The sequence below is a fragment of the Liolophura sinensis genome, chromosome 1, assembly GCF_032854445.1.
Source record: "Liolophura sinensis isolate JHLJ2023 chromosome 1, CUHK_Ljap_v2, whole genome shotgun sequence".
NCBI lineage: Eukaryota > Metazoa > Mollusca > Polyplacophora > Chitonida > Chitonidae > Liolophura > Liolophura sinensis.
In genome coordinates, this window is record NC_088295.1 from 76,118,618 (window position 1) to 76,136,824 (window position 18,207).

At 40.4% G+C, this 18,207-nt stretch overlaps 1 protein-coding gene across 1 annotated transcript; it reads right to left on the minus strand.

The window, feature by feature from the left end:
* Positions 1-1,860: 1,860 nt before the first annotated feature.
* Positions 1,861-10,501, minus strand: LOC135464061 (uncharacterized). Its single transcript, XM_064741543.1, has 5 exons — positions 10,173-10,501; positions 5,567-5,740; positions 4,503-4,760; positions 3,386-3,645; positions 1,861-2,669 (listed from the first exon to the last, which is right to left on the minus strand). Exons 1-5 carry the CDS (start codon positions 10,499-10,501, stop codon positions 1,861-1,863), a joined length of 1,830 nt encoding a protein of 609 aa, XP_064597613.1.
* Between the last annotated feature and the right edge of the window lie 7,706 nt (positions 10,502-18,207).

An 18,207-nucleotide genomic window follows, 5' to 3' on the forward strand; every position in this document is an offset into this window, starting at 1 on the left:
TTCATTTTTAAGCCAACTATGCTGACTTACACTCTTCATGGAGCATAGGGTACAAATAAAGCATTGAAACTATACAACTTCATTAGTTTTCTATACTCTACTTATAACAACCTTGCACGTGTAATTCAGCTGTATGTAGCTGTAGCAACACAAGAACGTGCGTTTTTGACGAATCAGCATCTACATGGTGTTTCGCGTACATCAACAATGCGATTTATTTATTTATTTCGTTATTTATTTATTTTAAATTTTACATTTCACTGTGGTTATAGATTTATGGGTGAGAAAAACCGGAGAGAGCCGCGTCAATACTTGTTAAACAACTTAAAGCCATTCCTCAACCAGTGCTACCAAATTGATCAAGGTTTTACAGAGGACAGAAAGCATTAACCCGCTCGGCTATAACACACGTGTTTCACGCTGTAGTAGAATGCCTTCATATAGCGGCATGTATGATTCAAATATCAGAAGTATAGTGTAACATAAGATCTATACGCGGTACAAGAACCAGAGGTTGAAACGTGAAAACAATTTTGTTTGTCTTATCATTCTCCCAGATGCTTAAAAACAATCAGTTTTTATTACATTTTCCCGGCAACCGAAAATTATGCGGATGAAACGTGGTAGTTTGAAGAAAATTATTGCAAAGATATATTGGGGCGAACGGCCTCGGAAAATACTGATTGTGTGGCAGCTTATGTAAAGTACCGGTAGACATAACTAATAAGTCAAGTCAATACGATAATATTTGCGTGTCATTAAATACTCACGGATTTTTTTAATGGAAACATTTGGCTCATGATGCTTCATTTAAATTTTAAAAAAAAAACGTTAGTAGCGTGTTCAACGGTACCGGTACCTAAACATTTTTGCTGGGCCCAAAACAGTAATGTTATGTTTAACAACATTAGCTGACGTCAGTGGTAACGCCAATGGAAGGAAAGTGGGTTATCTTTGGCATGCGTAAGTTATACATACATACATTTATATATATTTATATATACAGTTCAACTCGAGGTAGCAATACGCTTATAAAACTGCAGGTAGGCCTACATTTTATGATCGGCTAAATACAACTCAATTTGACTAAAATCGCGTTCACATAATTTGATTTGTCGTACTGATGTGAAGAATTCAACAAAACTTTAACGTGTGATGTTCGTCGAAACATACAAACCATCATGAAACAAAGCTTGTCTCATTTTCATTTGACCAGTCGATTCAACAATGCATCATTCGGCGAATTGTCAAGACCGCCCATAATGAAGTTTTTCCCACAGTCACTGACCGTAATTCTGGTCACACATGTAGATTATAGTACAAATATAAAAATCTCTAAATCTAATACTTAACCTAAAGAAACATATAGATGATCACCTTTGTGGTTATATGTAAAGGCGATTTACGAGTACATGTCAGACCACAATAGACATTTGTACAGGGTTCGGACCCGAATTGAACTTGGTGCAGTCAGCGTGGTCACGTGACTGATACAGGCGCGCGCAGCACACCGGCTCATAACATGGCCGTGCACAAGACTTTTGTCCCCACACTGTATGACATCGCCCAAATACCGGACACGGCACAAGAAAAAGTAATAAAATAGTGCAATCCGTTTGGGGTACACGGCTCATTTGTATACAGGTTTATACAGCAAGAGTTGTGCTTACACATACACTGGCATTCCTATTTAATTCTCGTTATATGAAACATTATGTACACGATGATGTCTGCTGTCATGCCTTATAATGGAGTCAAATATCGCCGTTAAGTAAACAACGTCATAGCCTGTGCGCTGGGGCCCAAATGTTGAAATTGTTCTAACTGGCTTGGAACTGTAGCCAGTGAAATATACGTCAATCATATGTACCATGTAGCAAAAGCCAATAGTACGGCCACCAATTTCACTGTGACCATATCGTCCTTCAAACCTGCAGAGTTTATTAGGGGCTTACAATGAGTCACGTGATGCCTGAATTCCGGTTCCGGTATGTGTCTCCAGTTCAGCCCTCGAACAAAATTAGGCGGTACTTCAATTTCAATGAAAAGAGCAGCCAATTTGTGAATGCGACCATGTTCATCCTCCTGGAATTTAATGGGTAGCAAATGATTCCAGCCGTCAGCCTCAGTAATGTATTGCAAAACACCCAGGAACTTCATGTTAAATGTATGTCTGAGTGGACTGGGATACAGCACCGCGTGACCAAACACACCATGTCTCAGGTGCAACATTTTGTCCGATTTGTCCAAAACGACTGATATGTTACCGAATGCGTAATGGCTGTACTCTCCGGTATATTCCAGTAGGGGGCGCTGTGTAGGCCGGTCCGAGATCAAAGCCCTTCTGCGCACGCGTACGTTTGGTACGAATCTTGCCCTGCCGACATCATTGGTCTCTCCGTCCGTCTGTGCGATCGTTTTAAGCTTAACCGTCTTTGAGTTGGCCATCCAGGGGTCAGGAAAGAGACAAGCCGTTGAATGGTTCAGCCAGGACGGTTCTCCGAGTAACAAATCGGAGATCTTGTAATGAAGTACTCGCAGACCGTTCATGGCATCGTCGTTCATTGGTCCGCTTACGCTGGTGAAGATACCTAGCTTATTGTCTGGGTACAACCAAAGATTAGAGTCGAAGCCAAACACGCGGCCGCCATGGAGTAGGTTGTGATAGCCTAAAAGAGCAAAAGGAAGTTTTTTCTATCAACAAAACGTAACAGTGGTCTGTCTTTTCATAGTTACATTTACGTTTTGCGTTAGGCTTGCATTCAGCTCTGAACTTTGAGGTATTAATACGCATCACATCGCCTGTACGTGTAACTTAACTATATTTAGAACCACTGAACGTAACACTACCTCAATCTCTCTCTCTTCCTTTTTTAAAGAGCTTTTTAACACAGAACATTGTAAAGAGAATGAATGAATGCTTGGTTTATCGTCGTACTTAACAACTTTTTAATTATATGACGACGACGAGCCATTAGATGAGTGTACATATTCTGTGCCTCCTTATGGCAGGGCTAGTCCATGCAGCAAATGTGCTGCCGCTGTTGAAGTATCGTGCCGAAGACACCAGAAATGAAACCACCCAGTCACATTATACTGACATCGGGCTGACCAGTCATATTTCCTTGCTCTAATCTCTCCATGCTGAGCGCCAAGCGAGGCAGCAAACAAGTACCATGTTTTAAGTCTTTGGTATGACCCGAGCCGGGTTTGATCCCGGGTCTCCCGACTTCGAGCATTGCAAAGAGAAGTAAAAAAAGCTTTTTGTACAAACGAAGTCTTTCTGAAACGTGCACAAAACTCCAGCTTCTTGAGACAAAGTTATGTATGAAAACCACATTAAAATTGCTCCTGCATCTACACAATATGTTTGTGAACAGTTTACCTCTGTAAGTTCCGGATCCAAAGCCGAGGTTATAGGCAAATCTGCCGGCAGATATTGGGAATACGGGTGGCTTTAGGACCTTTTTGCCGAGTGGCATTGGAGTGGGCATCTGAGGGGTGTGAAGCTCACTGAAAGTCTCTACATCTACCAGTAAGTGACCTTCCGGATGTCTCCCTCCACGAAGGTGAAAGTTCATCCACTTTGCCATATCAACGGCGTTTACACAAATCCCACCCGCAGCGTTAATGGTGGAACTCTTTCTGAAATGAGACGTGAATTCAACGAAGATAATTAATATTTCTCCTTGAGGTAACATTTTACTCCTTAAGGCATTTCTCTGTCTATCTACACATGATATACGTGTAGTTTACTTCTTAGGGCTTATGTCTCTCCATCTACACTTGATATATGTGTACTTTTATAACATGAAGAATAATTTATAAACCTAAAACTATTTCAAAAATGTTAACATTCAGCTCGACGTAAAATTAAGCATTAAGACTATTTTTATTTATCAAAAAATATTCTGCCTCTCCAAGATTGATGCGTATTGGTGATATAAACAGGTGCAACGAAGGGCATGAACAGGTGTTACAAATGACATATATAAGTATTTATGAAATACATAAATAAATGTACTCTAGTGTGTAGTTTCTCAATTTAATATAACAGGAACAGAGTGTTTCTCTTAGATCGACTAAAAAATATACATGTAGTTGTTTTACTTCTGTAAACATGTTACAGAAGTATTTATGTAGGCTTGAGGTTTTACGTCGTGCTTAATTTTTCAGTCATATGACGACAAGGGGGTCATTGGGTGTGTCTATATACACTGTGTATTCTTGCAGTAGGGCGAGCCTATGCAGCCACTGAAGCATCATGCTGAAGACGCCAGACAAGACACCGCCACCCAGACACAGTATACTTACACCGGCCAACCAGTCCTGTTTACTCTCAGTGCTGAGCACCGTTCGTGGCAGCAACAAGTAACATTTTTAAAGCCTTTGGTATTACCGAGCCGGGTTTTATCCGGGTCTCCCGACCTCGGGGAGGACGTTTCGTGGAAGTAAATTGTCACAATACACTGTCACAATACGTTATACCTGAAAGCACTTACTTGAGCCACACGGTGTCCAAGGGTCGCAACTCCCCATTAAAGGACATATGTGGTAATGCGAAATCCCCCCAGTGGTTAAAATCTTCCGCAAAAGTTGCTGACGTCATGGATAGTGGTGTAAAGATAAGCTCGCGGGTCAATGTTTCCATGGACTTTCCCGTGAGCCTTTCCAGTACATACCCAGCCAAGATAAACATGTAGTTGTTGTAAAGATACTTGGAGTGAAATTTTCTTGATGCAGGCATAAATCTAAGTCCCCTGCAACGAAGGTATACATTGTCATAAAAATGACAGTAAGAATAGTAAGATGTATTACACATAAGGCAGTGGCTAAAGCTGAAATGGTTTCAGCATTTGAATTTTAATGAATTTAAATGTACTTCGGTATATTTGATCAGTAGATATTATCATGGCCGATTATTACTGTCAGCTGGACACCAGTTGATGTCAGTTGGACACTGGTATTCTGACGCCAACGGATAAAATCTTTCAGATTTCAGTAGTTTTGTATTTTTTGTAAAGAGTGTGCTAAAATGTATACAGTCTTTATCTAGCAAGTATGGAATAAATACCATACAAGCATTGAAAAACGAAATAAACCCAACCCGCCAGGCTTAAAATCTAGATGGGTATTACTGATAAATATAAATTATTACAAAATTATTATAAATATGTCATTAATAAACTACGCCTTAATAGATACATAAACTGAATTCTAAAAACAAGTTAATTGTTTTGGGGGAATCGAAGAAAATTATAGCAAAAAATGAAATAACAATTTTTGAGGCACATTTTATATCTCTTGGTAACACTACTTTATTCATATTTTCCGTCAATACTCGGAAATGATCGGAAATGGCATCATCAATAAATTTACTGGGAACGCGGAACCAGCTTTCGGGCTCCACCTACCCCCACATAATTTTCAGACTGACTGCTGGGGCCTTTGGAAACGTGTAGTTTAAAGCCATTTTTATGTCCAAAGAGGAAAGCCGAAAAGCTTTACTCTACTTTTCGATGTTGGGACACTTCCATAACTACTACAAAGAAGTCAAGTCTCCCACCTGACCATGTCTGCCACAGAGTCCTGATACCCGGTCAGCAGAGCACCAAAATACCCCGGTATGCCGGTCTTATGCGCCAGAATATCTCGTAGAGTCGCGAACCTCGTGCGGTGCTCGTCAGAGAGCATGAAGTCTTCCCCCAAAATGTCATGCAGAGTTGTGTCCCATGTCAGGCTGGAAAGACAAGATAATACCATGCTGAACAAAGACAACCATAAGTCTTCCACCGAATGAATGGAACAAATACATCATATTGCTCCTTCAGAAGAATACCACTAGGAAAAATATATAATATCATGAATGATACCACGTATACAGCATATATTACTTCCTAAAAGCCCAAACATAGGGGAAGTACCACAATGATTATGACTGATGTCAAGAATATGTAAAGAGAGCAACGTGATAAATGCCATGAACCCGTATTCGATAGAGTTTCCTGCTTTATTAAAGTGCTCATTAGTTATACTGAACGTTTCGGTTGCCCTATGGTTAGAGTATCATCCTTAGAAAATCAGGGGGCCTGGGATCATACCCGAGACGGGTCACATTAAAATTTGAATGGCCCTTGTTGCTGCCTCGCTTGGAGTCCAACACACTGAGAGGTTAAAGCAAGGACTGGTTGGCCTGGTGTCAGTATAATGTGACTTGGTGCGTGTGTAATGCCAGGTGTCTTCGTCAGTGGTGCTAGCACTTTGGCAGCATGAGTCGCGTTACCGCGGCATACTTGCACAAACACTCCTCGTCGCCAAATGTCTGAAAGGTGTTAAGTACGACGTAAAACCTCAAGCATACATACATGTTCTGTTATCAAGAGGCTGGCAAGGCTGAATCCTAATTTACTTCAGTACTCATAGTTGTGACAATTTTCAGCAATCTATATTTAGTAAGAATGCATTTATTTTGGCTAGAAAAGTCCGTTATCTTATTGTTCCTTTGAATACGCATACCGTTACAAATCATAACTCAAACATACATGTATATACATCGCAGTCACCCTCTGAGGGTTCTGGTAAGAGTAAATACCACAATATAGCCATATCTGATTATTCCGTAGTTCAAACAGTATCGTTGTTTATGCACAGTTACTTATTTGTCATTACATTTGTTGCAAGGATCAAACCCGGGTCTGGTCATACCAAACACTTTGAAAATGGTACGTCCTACTTGCTGCAGCCTCGTTTGGCGCTCAGCACTGAGAGGTTAGAGCAAGAAAAAAGCTCGCTATAATGTGACTAAGTGGGGTGTCATTCCTGGTGTCTTCGGCATGACATTTCAGTGGTGGCAGCAGTTTGGCAGCATGGTCTCGCCCTGCTACAAGAAGACCCGGCATATCTACTCGCACCTAATGACTCCTTGTCGTCATATGACTGAAAAATTGTTAAGCACGACGTTAAACCCCAAGGACATACACATATACATTTGTTTCCTGTTTGTAACTAATTAACAATATATATCAGTTAATGCTACTTTGGATTCTTGGTTTTGCTTCAGTATTATGAATATAACATATGTGACACCATTACAAGTGCAGTCATCGTTAAAGTACAGTACACGTTAAAAAGTCACGGGCTGGAAGGCGGCGTTCTCAGAGCCTGAATTTTGACCTTTATATATTGCATAACTGATGTAACATATACGCTCTGATTGGTGGAGAACTTAAGTCAGCCCTATCCAGAAGAGTTTAATTGCAGACACGTGTACCCTCAAATACCATGCTCTTCATAACCCAGAGCTTCACGCTCTCTCCATAAATCACTGCAGTCCTATACTAGACAAACAATATCGCACAGTACATTACTGCAGTGCTATACTAGACAAACAATATCGCACAGTACATTACTGCAGTCCTATACTAGACAAACAATATCGCACAGTACATTACTGCAGTCCTATACTAGACAAACAATAACGCACACTGCATTACACTAGCTGTTCTAAATTGTCAATCTCTCTGTTTTGTTACAAGTCATGTTTACACCGAAAGTCACCTTTTCAATTCACACATGCAGACAATATCGGTGTTAAAACAACTTACTGCAAACAACAAATTCCAAAGATGTAGAAGATAACTTAATGGTGATAATAATTATTGAATCACAAGAATATGTATTTTGCTTAACCATAATATTCGGTTTGTGACTGGACTACACTGCCAGCTATAGTAAAACAAACACCAGAGTTTGGTGCCAAGTCTAACTAGGGCACTTGGTCCCGTTTTAGGACTCTTTAGACCGAGGACTTTTAACCTGTCTGGCTTTAAGCAGAACTCACGTTTATGACGTGTTCAATATCAAAATTTGGTGCTGTTTTCTACAGAGCGAATAGAATTTGTGACCCGTATGTATAGCTCCAGATCAGACAGAGGTATGGCTAGGATTGTATGTGAGGTTTTGCTCAACATCTTCATAGGAATTTGAAGTCCTTTAACCGGTAGAGGCAGATGTTTTTTTTTTATCTGTAGGCAACAAATTCGTGAAAATAAACTTTTGGCATACTGGAGAACCAGGGAAAATATAGTGTGTCCATTTGATTGGACCGGTTGTCTCTGCGCACCTGACCGATCAAATACAGAATCCTGGAATTCAAATGTCAAATCTTTGGGCGCATGACGTTACTTTTTAGCGGGATTCTTTATATGACGAAACCGGATAGACATCTAAAACGTTAGTTACGCCGTCTCACTGAAGGCGATTCTATTTTAGGACATGGGAAAAGTCATCGAATTTTAAGAGCATGTTTTACAAAGCTGCCGCAACATTACGTCAAGCACAATTCCTATGATGACGTATATATCATACGTCAAGTTATGCCAAGCGCAGTGCTTCGTAAAACAGGCTCCACGGAGTAAGATATCATACAACACAGGCTTTATCTCCTTTGTCTATAGAATAATGTAATGCCGCGACCGCACTGTGCTATTTGTTGCATCTATTCTGGCATCTCCAATACGATTAGATCAGGCTGTGCTTCATATGATTTGTACCTTTCGACTAAAATCGGTCGACAGTTTCAATAGTTTCGATTTTGTTGAATTCAACAATTAGTACGACAAACTGCGACGATTGAACACAGCTTAACCGTTTGTACGAACCAGAATAATGCTGTGATGCAGAGAGCATGAGTGTTTGTTTGAGTAGACTCTGAGCGCTTTGTCAGTGTTTTCTAATAAGCGCCAAGAACGTCTACGGAACACCTTCATGTGATAACCGAGACTATCCCTAGGTATCACATTTCATTTTCACTCAATGGGATAAGCAACTGTGCGCACTGTCCATATATCCAGATATGAAAGACACGGAAAAGGGTTCAAGTCTAGGACCCGAAAGAGACATTCGTATTCTAGTCGTCAACCAAGATGGACGTTCCAGGTGAATAATTACAAGGCCAAATCCAAAACAACATTTAACACAATCTACCAAAGAACCAAGAAAGTATATAAAGTACGAACAGGATTATGCAAACAGAAGCAGTTAACAGTTTTCGATGATATTGGAAACACGCAAGATATGATCTAGGCGACTGAGAAAAATCAATATTCAAATCGTGTACTATGCATATAAACTGTCAATAATAAAATACTTATCTCAGTTGCACTTTGATTGCAAACTGTTCATATATCCAGCGTGTCGATCTAATTCAACAAGAAAAGTATACAGCCCCTAGCCCACTCAATGGGTTCGTGCTGCATGATGTTTTCATGAAATAATGGATCACTTCCATGCAGTTGGCATGAACGTTTTCATGAAATAATGGATCACTTCCATGCAGTTGGCGTTGACGTTTTCATGCAATAATGGATCACTTCCATGCAGTTTGGCGTGGATCTTTTCATGTAATAATGGATCACTTCCATGCAGTTGGCATGAACGTTTTCATGTAATAATAGATCACTTCCATGCAGTTGGCATGAACGTTTTCATGCAATAATGGATCACTTCCATGCAGTTGGCGTTGACGTTTTCATGCAATAATGGATCACTTCCATGCAGTTTGGCGTGGATCTTTGCATGTAATAATGGATCACTTCCATGCAGTTGGCATGAACGTTTTCATGTAATAATAGATCACTTCCATGCAGTTGGCATGAACGTTTTCATGCAATAATGGATCACTTCCATGCAGTTGGCGTTGACGTTTTCATGCAATAATGGATCGCTTCCATGCAGTTTGGCGTGGACCTTTTCATGTAATAATGGATCACTTCCATGCAGTTGGCGTGAACGTTTTCATGTAATAATGGATCACTTCCGTGCAGTTGGCATGAACGTTTTCATGTAATAATGGATCATTCCCACGATAATGTCTGCTTTTTAAGCGGGGTAAACAGGTTCAAAATCATATACATGAGACTTAAGATTTGGCATTGTTGGTTCATTCACATTCTCCTCTGGAGCTTCACATAAGAAGCAAAGAAACTTACACATTAGATCATTGTTCAAATATTTTGACTGGTGGCGTCTATATGGCGTTCCAGTGAGGCAGCATCTTGCCCCAGTATTTCGGCGTAAAAGACTAAAAATTCGATCGAGATAAAACTTTAAACATTCTATAAAATACACCACACAAACACATCTATTGTAGTATTTCACCACAATTGACATACCTTTCGTTTTGACCGATGATCATTGCCAGTAAAGTGGCCGTGAAACCTTTGCTCAGAGATCCGATACAGAACCTGGTAGAGTTAGTGACCGGGTCCCCCGTGTGCAGTGATTTGACACCGTACCCTCGGGCGTAAATTAGGCGGTCCTCTCTGACAATGGATACGGTCAATCCGGGTAGGTTACGACAAGCCATGATGTTAGCTATGAAGGCATTCAACTCTACAATGGTATCGGGGCTTAGCGCACTGCAAAACGTGCATTCGGCAACAAATACCAAAAGAAATGGCCTCAATAGCCCTCGCAGCCGGTGGTACCTATCCAACGCCATCTTGGTACATCAGTCCCTATCAGGCAATTGTGGGCTTTGGGAAGCCATAAACCTTATTACTGCGGGCCCGTGCGCGTGATGTCCATACCTCAGCACGTGGAAGTTGCTAGGACGAAATGCTCGCAGAGATAAATATATTTTCGGTCTTCCGACGGTAGAGAGGACGGCCTGGGTCAGATCCTAGCGCGCTACCACAAAGCCTCCCATGATTGTAACCGTAATCCCTTCAGAAAATTAGCAAATCAGCTTGCATACGGATGCCGACATAGGCTATAGCTCTGACTGACGGTCCGTACAGAGAAGGTATCTAATGGTGTAGAAGTATTAAGCTCTGTGTCAAAATACTGACTAGCGAACTCTGTACTTGGCATCCATTCAATTCCCACCAGGACTCTTACCCCATTAAACGCCCATCAGGGGCTAGAAATAAGCCCGTTTCCCATAGTCATGTTCTTTGCATAGACTGTCGTGATAAGGCTGGATGCATGTTGATGTCGACATGCACAGTAAGTTGGGAGAAACCCGCATTCTTCACTTTGCGGTGTTTACTTTCATATCTCAAACTCAAAGAGACTTATATATTTGTATCAGAATTCGAGAAAGTCTGATTCACGAAACCAAAAACGAGTTGTAGGATAGATCTTGGCTAACCGCACAAATCTTGCCGACTAGGCCAACACGCCGTAGTGTACAGGTGTATCGTTACGTAAATAAATAACGTAGCGCATTTAAGACAACCTACACGTGAAGATCATCAAGTTTCCTAATACCGGGCCTCAGCAGAACTAGCTTAAGGTATAGCAGCAAACTTTGCCTTACGGGAAATATTAAGCTTTACTTTTGTTAAATGGTAAAAATTACGTGTAAACATCTCATCTCAGGATTTATTTATTTATTTGACTGGAGTTTGGTCCCATACTCCATGTCATAGGAAGATAGAACAGTGAAACTCTCACGCAATGCCATTGAAGTAGACCCTAGCGTCCTGCAATGTTGTACAACTAAACCCTACCACTGTGCAATGAGGCTTCGTGCAATGTTTCTACTCCTATACCTTAACCTGGTGTAACACCTCTGCAGCGACGTGCATTGTTTACAACTACACCCTAGGTTTATGTAATGTTTACAACAAGGCCCTAGTCTATGGAAGGTTTACAACAAAGCCCTAGCCTTGTGCTATATAATAGAACACTTGTGCAGTGTTGATCTACCATAGTTCACACGCTTATGGCTAAAGGACATTAATTACTTGGTCAAAAAAAAAAACATGCATGGCTCACTTACCAAGGGCCAGGTTAAGATCTCTTGTGTCTTTACTCAGTCAATGTAGCGCAAAGTTTGCTCATAGCAGAAACAAAGTCTTTAATCACATGTCACATTATCGTTTACTTGTGCTACTCTCTGTTGATCATACGCCGTGAAGGAAAACCTCATGAAAGAGTAACTGTCTAACATACCTCTTCATTTATCAACATGTTATTTCCTTACACATTAAAAAAAATAAAACCAGACGTAATTACGTCTTCTGCTAATTAATCACGTTACGTAAACAGCACACGATATCTGTGAAGGACATTTGTGGACTAACTGCTATAAAATGTAACTTTTATCGCCAATCCTTGCAACTCTGAAGCACTGCAAAGCTGTGGATTTTGTCACCTACCTGAAGAAGGGCGAATGACGAATTGGTTTCGCGCTCAGCCCGACTTCATCCAAACATACACCCGACAGCTGCCGTACAGATAAATATCCTTCAGGACAGCCAATCAAATTGCTACTTTGCCCATTATTGTCAATTTAGAACAATGTTACAAATTTAACAACATCTCTACCTGTACACACATATTGCTAAATGATCACTGAGGTATTAATATAATTAACAGTTACGACCTCACCCAAAATTTTATTTAACAAAATATATATATATTCCCTGCATAACGATGCGCGTACTACGAAAGATGGGCATATACGCATTTTCTTTACTTGAAATATTTCGAAGACAGTGAGACAAGATGTAACCTGGACCAGTGTGGACAAGCTGGTAGGGAAGGGTATTTGTGGATTACAGGGGCCTAAGCTTGCCATGGTATCCAATTACAATCGCTCGTGCGAACAGATCCTTGTTTCGTGGCCAGCCTACCAACTGTTCTGGCCATCCGCCACGGCTAAAGCGTAGCACTTCACCTGTCACCACAAGATATATGGATGTCTCAAGATGCCATCAATTCACACTCAATAACACAATAATCTCATGAGAAAAGTATAAGATGCGCTAATTCCTAGAAACGCTGTACACAAGTTAAGCAACTTGTGTTATTGCTAAAACAAATTACATTCAGAGAAAGCCTCACATTCTCAACTTATTCAGTTTGTAAATGGTAAAATAAATACCTTCTTAATACTTTGAGCGCAAAGGTAGCACTGTCAGATCAATATTTGCAAACATGTAAAGGTTTTTGTCTTTTACAGAAATAGTTAACTGCTATGCCTTCCTTTACATAACAAAGACAACTCAAATTGCTGCATGGGGGAAGTCGTATCTACACAGTGTACACCCATAAATGTTTCAAGAGCAATATCAGTCCTTAAGTGATCTACATCCTATTGCTTTCCGTTGAAATGTTTTTTTTTTAACTTAAATATTAATACTATTTTTGTCGTTTCAAGAGTGTTTTTCCTCGTTAAAATCTACCATGAAATCAACATGGTCCATACTATATAATAGAAAAATGCAGAATTGATATGGGGTAATCTAAATATTGTAACACATTGGGCTAAAAGTGTTTTCTAAAGAAAAGAAAGACCTCAAAAGACTGGTTATTTATTCATATTTATTCATCTACCTCTGTGTAAATTGCTAAATTGGCTGTAAAATAAATTTTGAAAAAAAGTACGGTTATGAGAGTAATATGGCATTAAAATCAATAGATAATAAAGCTGGGTTTATGCATTTTTCCCGCCAACACTCGGTAGTCTCCGCCAAATGACGTCATACAACTCCAAGTATTACGAGCTGTCAGAGATTTGCTATTTAGTTCTGTGTTTAAAAAACACACAAGTGACAACAAGCATATCAAATTTCTTCACGAAATTGTTAGTTTTTCTGCATACAGTTGTAATAACAAGTCGTCGAAAAACTCTGGAGTTAGTTTTTTCAAGTTTCCAGACGATCTGGCCTTCAGGAAAGCATGGGCTCACGGCACAAGACGAAAGGGTTTTATACTCACCACAGCCAAATCTTTGCTGGGCCAATCCATTCCCCATTGTGTTAATCTCTGATCCAGATTACGAGGATTAGCGACACCTCAGGAAAGAAAAGAGGATTAAAGCCACAGTTAATAATACCTGTTTGACGTGCTTGAGTAATTCCGTCCACAGTATAACTGAGAAAATTTTAAACAGTTGTAAGCATTTTTTTCAGTATTGCCTTGATTAAATGCTCAAAAATTAATTCCCGCGAAAAAATTTTTGAAGTAAATCCACTCGGGGAATAGAATGATATTTATTAAGCGGACAGAAGGAAAGAACAGTAAATATTAAATCTGATGTACACACGACATGTAGACCTACAGTGTAACACAGGACAAAGCTATAGCTTACCTGTCCGTATTGACAGTGCGGTTTGAAATGCCCGGGCAAAGATCAAATTCAACGTCTAAAATATCGGAATCTGAAGTCTAACCAGCGATGCAAATGTCATAAATCGGAACTTCAACGTCGCCCACTATGGGTTCAGATTTATACGGCAATATATTTGCTGATGTGTAGCGACAATCCATCTCGAAAATGACGTCGTTTTGATATAAATTCCAGGTTATATAGGCCCGCTAGACTTGGGTTGGCCATCTATAACGTCACTCGCTGAGCCGTACCAGGCCGCCGGCTGGACATCGGCGAGTGTAGTAAATCTATTGTTTTTTTATGGATTTGAAGTCACAATTACGTTTCTCATATATACGACACATGCTGGGACAACTGAAATATGCGTCAGAACCATAATAACGCAATTTGACAACTTCACTTAGCTTTCATTATTCTGAAAAGTAAAACTGTTAGGGCGGCCAGTGTGCTTACAGTTTTTAAAATGAGGGGAAGAGGCCTTTAGCGTTAAAGCTTAAAGGAGAAGAAAATCTAAATATCAAACAATTACCATTGAAAAGATTTATTTATTTATTTATTTGATTGGTGTTCTACGCCGTACTCAAGAATATTTCACTTATACGACGCCGGTTAGCATTATGGTGGGGAGAAACCGGGCACAGCCCGGGGGAAACCCACGGCCGTACGTGGGGAGGTCTGCAGAAACCTGCGGATGGTCGTCCGCAGGTTGCGGAGAGGAAGCCAGCATGGCCATTGAAATGAGTATGTATTTCCTCGCATGTGCATGCCATAAAAATTCTAATATATATCTCAAGTTGATAAATTATAAATAAATTCAGCGCTAAAATCGGCTGTGGGCAACTCCATTTTGATAGTCCTGAAGTCTTCGGTGTAGTGAATTTCCGTTGGAAAACGCCGAAGTGCAGTTGGTACATTTCCGGTTGAATTCTTTCCACTTGACGATCGGGAAACCGGAATCTTGGACGTAGGTCCACACGAACAAGCTGGCAGTTTAAACGACTCTCACTGGCTGAGGAACAACACACCCCCAGCATAAATTACAGGGTGTTAAAGATGGAGGACGCCATGGACAGCGATTTATGCCAGCTTTGTCGTTTTCAGCCTTTACGTGTATGGCGAGGAAAAATTGGAAAATTATGCAGCAGGCACCACCAGATAGAAAAAAATGTGCTCTTTTCAGTCTATAGTGCCACTTTTTAAATTTTCTTCTCTTTTAAAAATAATGTCTTAGAGATCAGTAATGACTTTAGTCGTATATACAACTATAATAGCATGGAGAGCCAAATTTGATGCATATCGAAAGGGATGCTCGCTTACATGTACATGCAGTTGACGGAGTGCAGTGCCGAAAATAGGATTCTCATGAAGGAAGTGCATCAAGTAATTGCGGAGTGGGGAAGCCTAGCATAAATCGACCTTAATTGAGAGAGTTCGTGAAAAATAATCATATTTTCCGGGCCTACACCATGACCGTTAGTGAGTCATCGAGATGGCAGTGGCAGTGAAAAGGTCCTTTTTTGTCAGTTTGTGCCATTGCCATATGTAAGACCAGGTTAGTTAATTTGTAAGAACATACGGTTGAGATCAACTTTTTTTAGGGAAGATTTAATGCTCGCGTAAACAGCAGTAAAATGATCCTTGTCGTCAATCCGACACATTTGGGGCTGCTTCTGCCAGTAACTCTCGAAACTGCATTGCTCGATGAGAGTTACCCCACTCCGCAACTACGCATCAAGCTAATTTTGTTTTGCATTACGTCTCTATGTTAGAGATAAGCTGTGATCAAAATAACGGCTAAACTACCCGTCCCAACATTCTATACATAAGCAAGTTCAGATTTCAGACTTATTGGGGTTGTGGACGCCAGATAAGAAGCTTGTATTTCAATTACCAGACCACAAACAAACAGTATTCGCATTCTAGCGTCTCCGTTTTCTCAGGTTGCTGGTTCCAAGTGGACAACAGCGCTCTTGGTATGTTCGCGTAGACCTGCATGAAGTTTGTTTGAGATCAACAATATGGCATGCCCTTTGAACTCGCTCTGTAGATGAAGATCAATGGGCTATATAAGGGGAAAATTGAGGGTTTACTTCCGGCCCTTGGATTTCCTCATGTCATCGCCTTTCGCACAAGTGAATCATTCCTAAGAATGCATTCTAACCTGATGAAATAAAAACACAAATTTTCAACTTTTACCATTACATCAGTCGCAAATTTTAACGTAAATCCTACCGAAGCGATCACATCAGGATATGGAGTAAACACGAATAATAATAAAGTCTTGTTAGTCTTATCAAAAAGTTTTTCTTGCGAATTACTGTTCTATTGTTGATTTTGAACCTTCTTATGGTAAGTATACAGTAACATGGCGTCGATGTCATCTTTGTATAGGGGCCTCCGTGGCTCAGTTGGTTAGCGCGCTAGCGCAGCGTGATGATCCAGCAGCCTCTCACCAATGCGGTCACTGTGAGCTCAAGTCCAGCTCATGCTGGTTTCCTCTCCGGCCGTACGTGGGAAGGTCTGCCAGCAACCCGTGGGTTTCCCCTGGTCTCTGCCCGGTTTCTTCTCACCATAATGCTGGCCGCCGTGGTATAAGTGAAATATTCTTGAGTACGGCGTAAAACACCAATCAAATAAATAAATAAATCTTTGTATGAGTGATTTCGCCATTTTCTTGCCTCATGGGAACCCTACCAGTTTAAGGGCTGTTTCCACCTAAACCGCTGCGTTTCCCTCCGCGGCTTCCGTAGCGTTTAACGCAAGGTGAATTGTTCCCACCACATGCCGTTCTGACCGGAAATCACAGTGTTGGAAAAGCAAATTTCTACTAGCTACTTCAATAATCGACATGGAAGATTCTTTTTTACAAGTAATTCTGATTCGCCTAATCAAATAGCACTGGATGTTTTCAGCTTTCAAAATTATCCTCTCTTTTACGTCCATCTTTCACTTTGTGATTTTTCTAGGTGCACTAACTAAATAATGTATATGTACCAAGACCCAATTCACGACAATTTCTACCAGCCAATCAAACCAACAGACGCAACGGGAAGCGCGCTGAAATCAGTCGAGGGAGTGACTGAATGCGAGAAACGCTTCGACTATTTGCAGTGCGATTCCCGCTGCGATTTCAGCGGAGTCGGTGGTGCTTATTTATATTAGAGGTGATTCACTGAGGAACCGTTACTCCGCGGTCACGGGGAGACATTCAAAGTATCACTGATGCGTTAATAATATACACTGACACAAGTTTACAATTAAACAGATACGGTTGAAAATATTTGTTTATTTTTTGCGCAATAACCTCATTTCATTTTGCAACGTTAACTACGACAACTGCTAATCTTTACTCAGGAAATATGTTATATAACTGAGCCTCTTCATTCGATACTTCAAACATCTTACATTTCCTTGGCGACAAACAGTTCACCTGCAAATTGAGAAGATATGTAATCAGTTTTCCTCAGTAAGTACAGTTTTACAGGGTTTTATTCCTAGTGTTCTTGTAAATGTTTAGCAAGTAGCCACTTATACATCCCCTTGCAAACGACTTAAGTAGAATTACGTAATGAAAATTATTAGATAACACCACTTTAGAATTACTGTGTTGTCAAACCAACACAACCAAGAATAACTTGAAAACAAAGAAAAAAGGCCGGGCAATGACGAGTGATAGTCCATATACACCTATCGTCTCAGTTTTCCAGAAGGAGGATAAGACGGTATTTTTGTTTTTGCACGACAAAACTAGCAAGATATTATAGAGTATATATTGTTAAGTAGGACGTCCCCGTGTAACTTTAAAACGTGTCTACATCACTGAAGATGTGTAACTCACAGGCGTTATATCCATGTTGATAAAGCTGACAGTTCTCGAAGTCAGTTTAATTACTCCATCTGATATAACATTCTGACTCAGCGAGGTTGTGCCAGTAGGCATGTTTTTTATGAGTCATTTAAAAACGACAGAAATAAACAGCGTCACAGTCGTGGATTCTTTAGCTTGACACGTGGCAATTCACATCAGGCCATCCTAGCTATTATCACACTAATCTGTTATACAAGACCCCAGAATTATTCCACAG

Excerpts from the sequence above, each read along its gene's own strand:
- LOC135464061 (XM_064741543.1), bottom strand. The coding sequence starts at position 10,501 with ATGGCGTTGGATAGGTACCACCGGCTGCGAGGGCTATTGAGGCCATTT. Across the intron at positions 4,761-5,566 it reads TCTGTGGCAGACATGGTCAG|GGGACTTAGATTTATGCCTG; the intron begins GTGGGAGACTTG and ends CCTTCGTTGCAG. Across the intron at positions 2,670-3,385 it reads TGGATCCGGAACTTACAGAG|GCTATCACAACCTACTCCAT; the intron begins GTAAACTGTTCA and ends TTGCTCTTTTAG.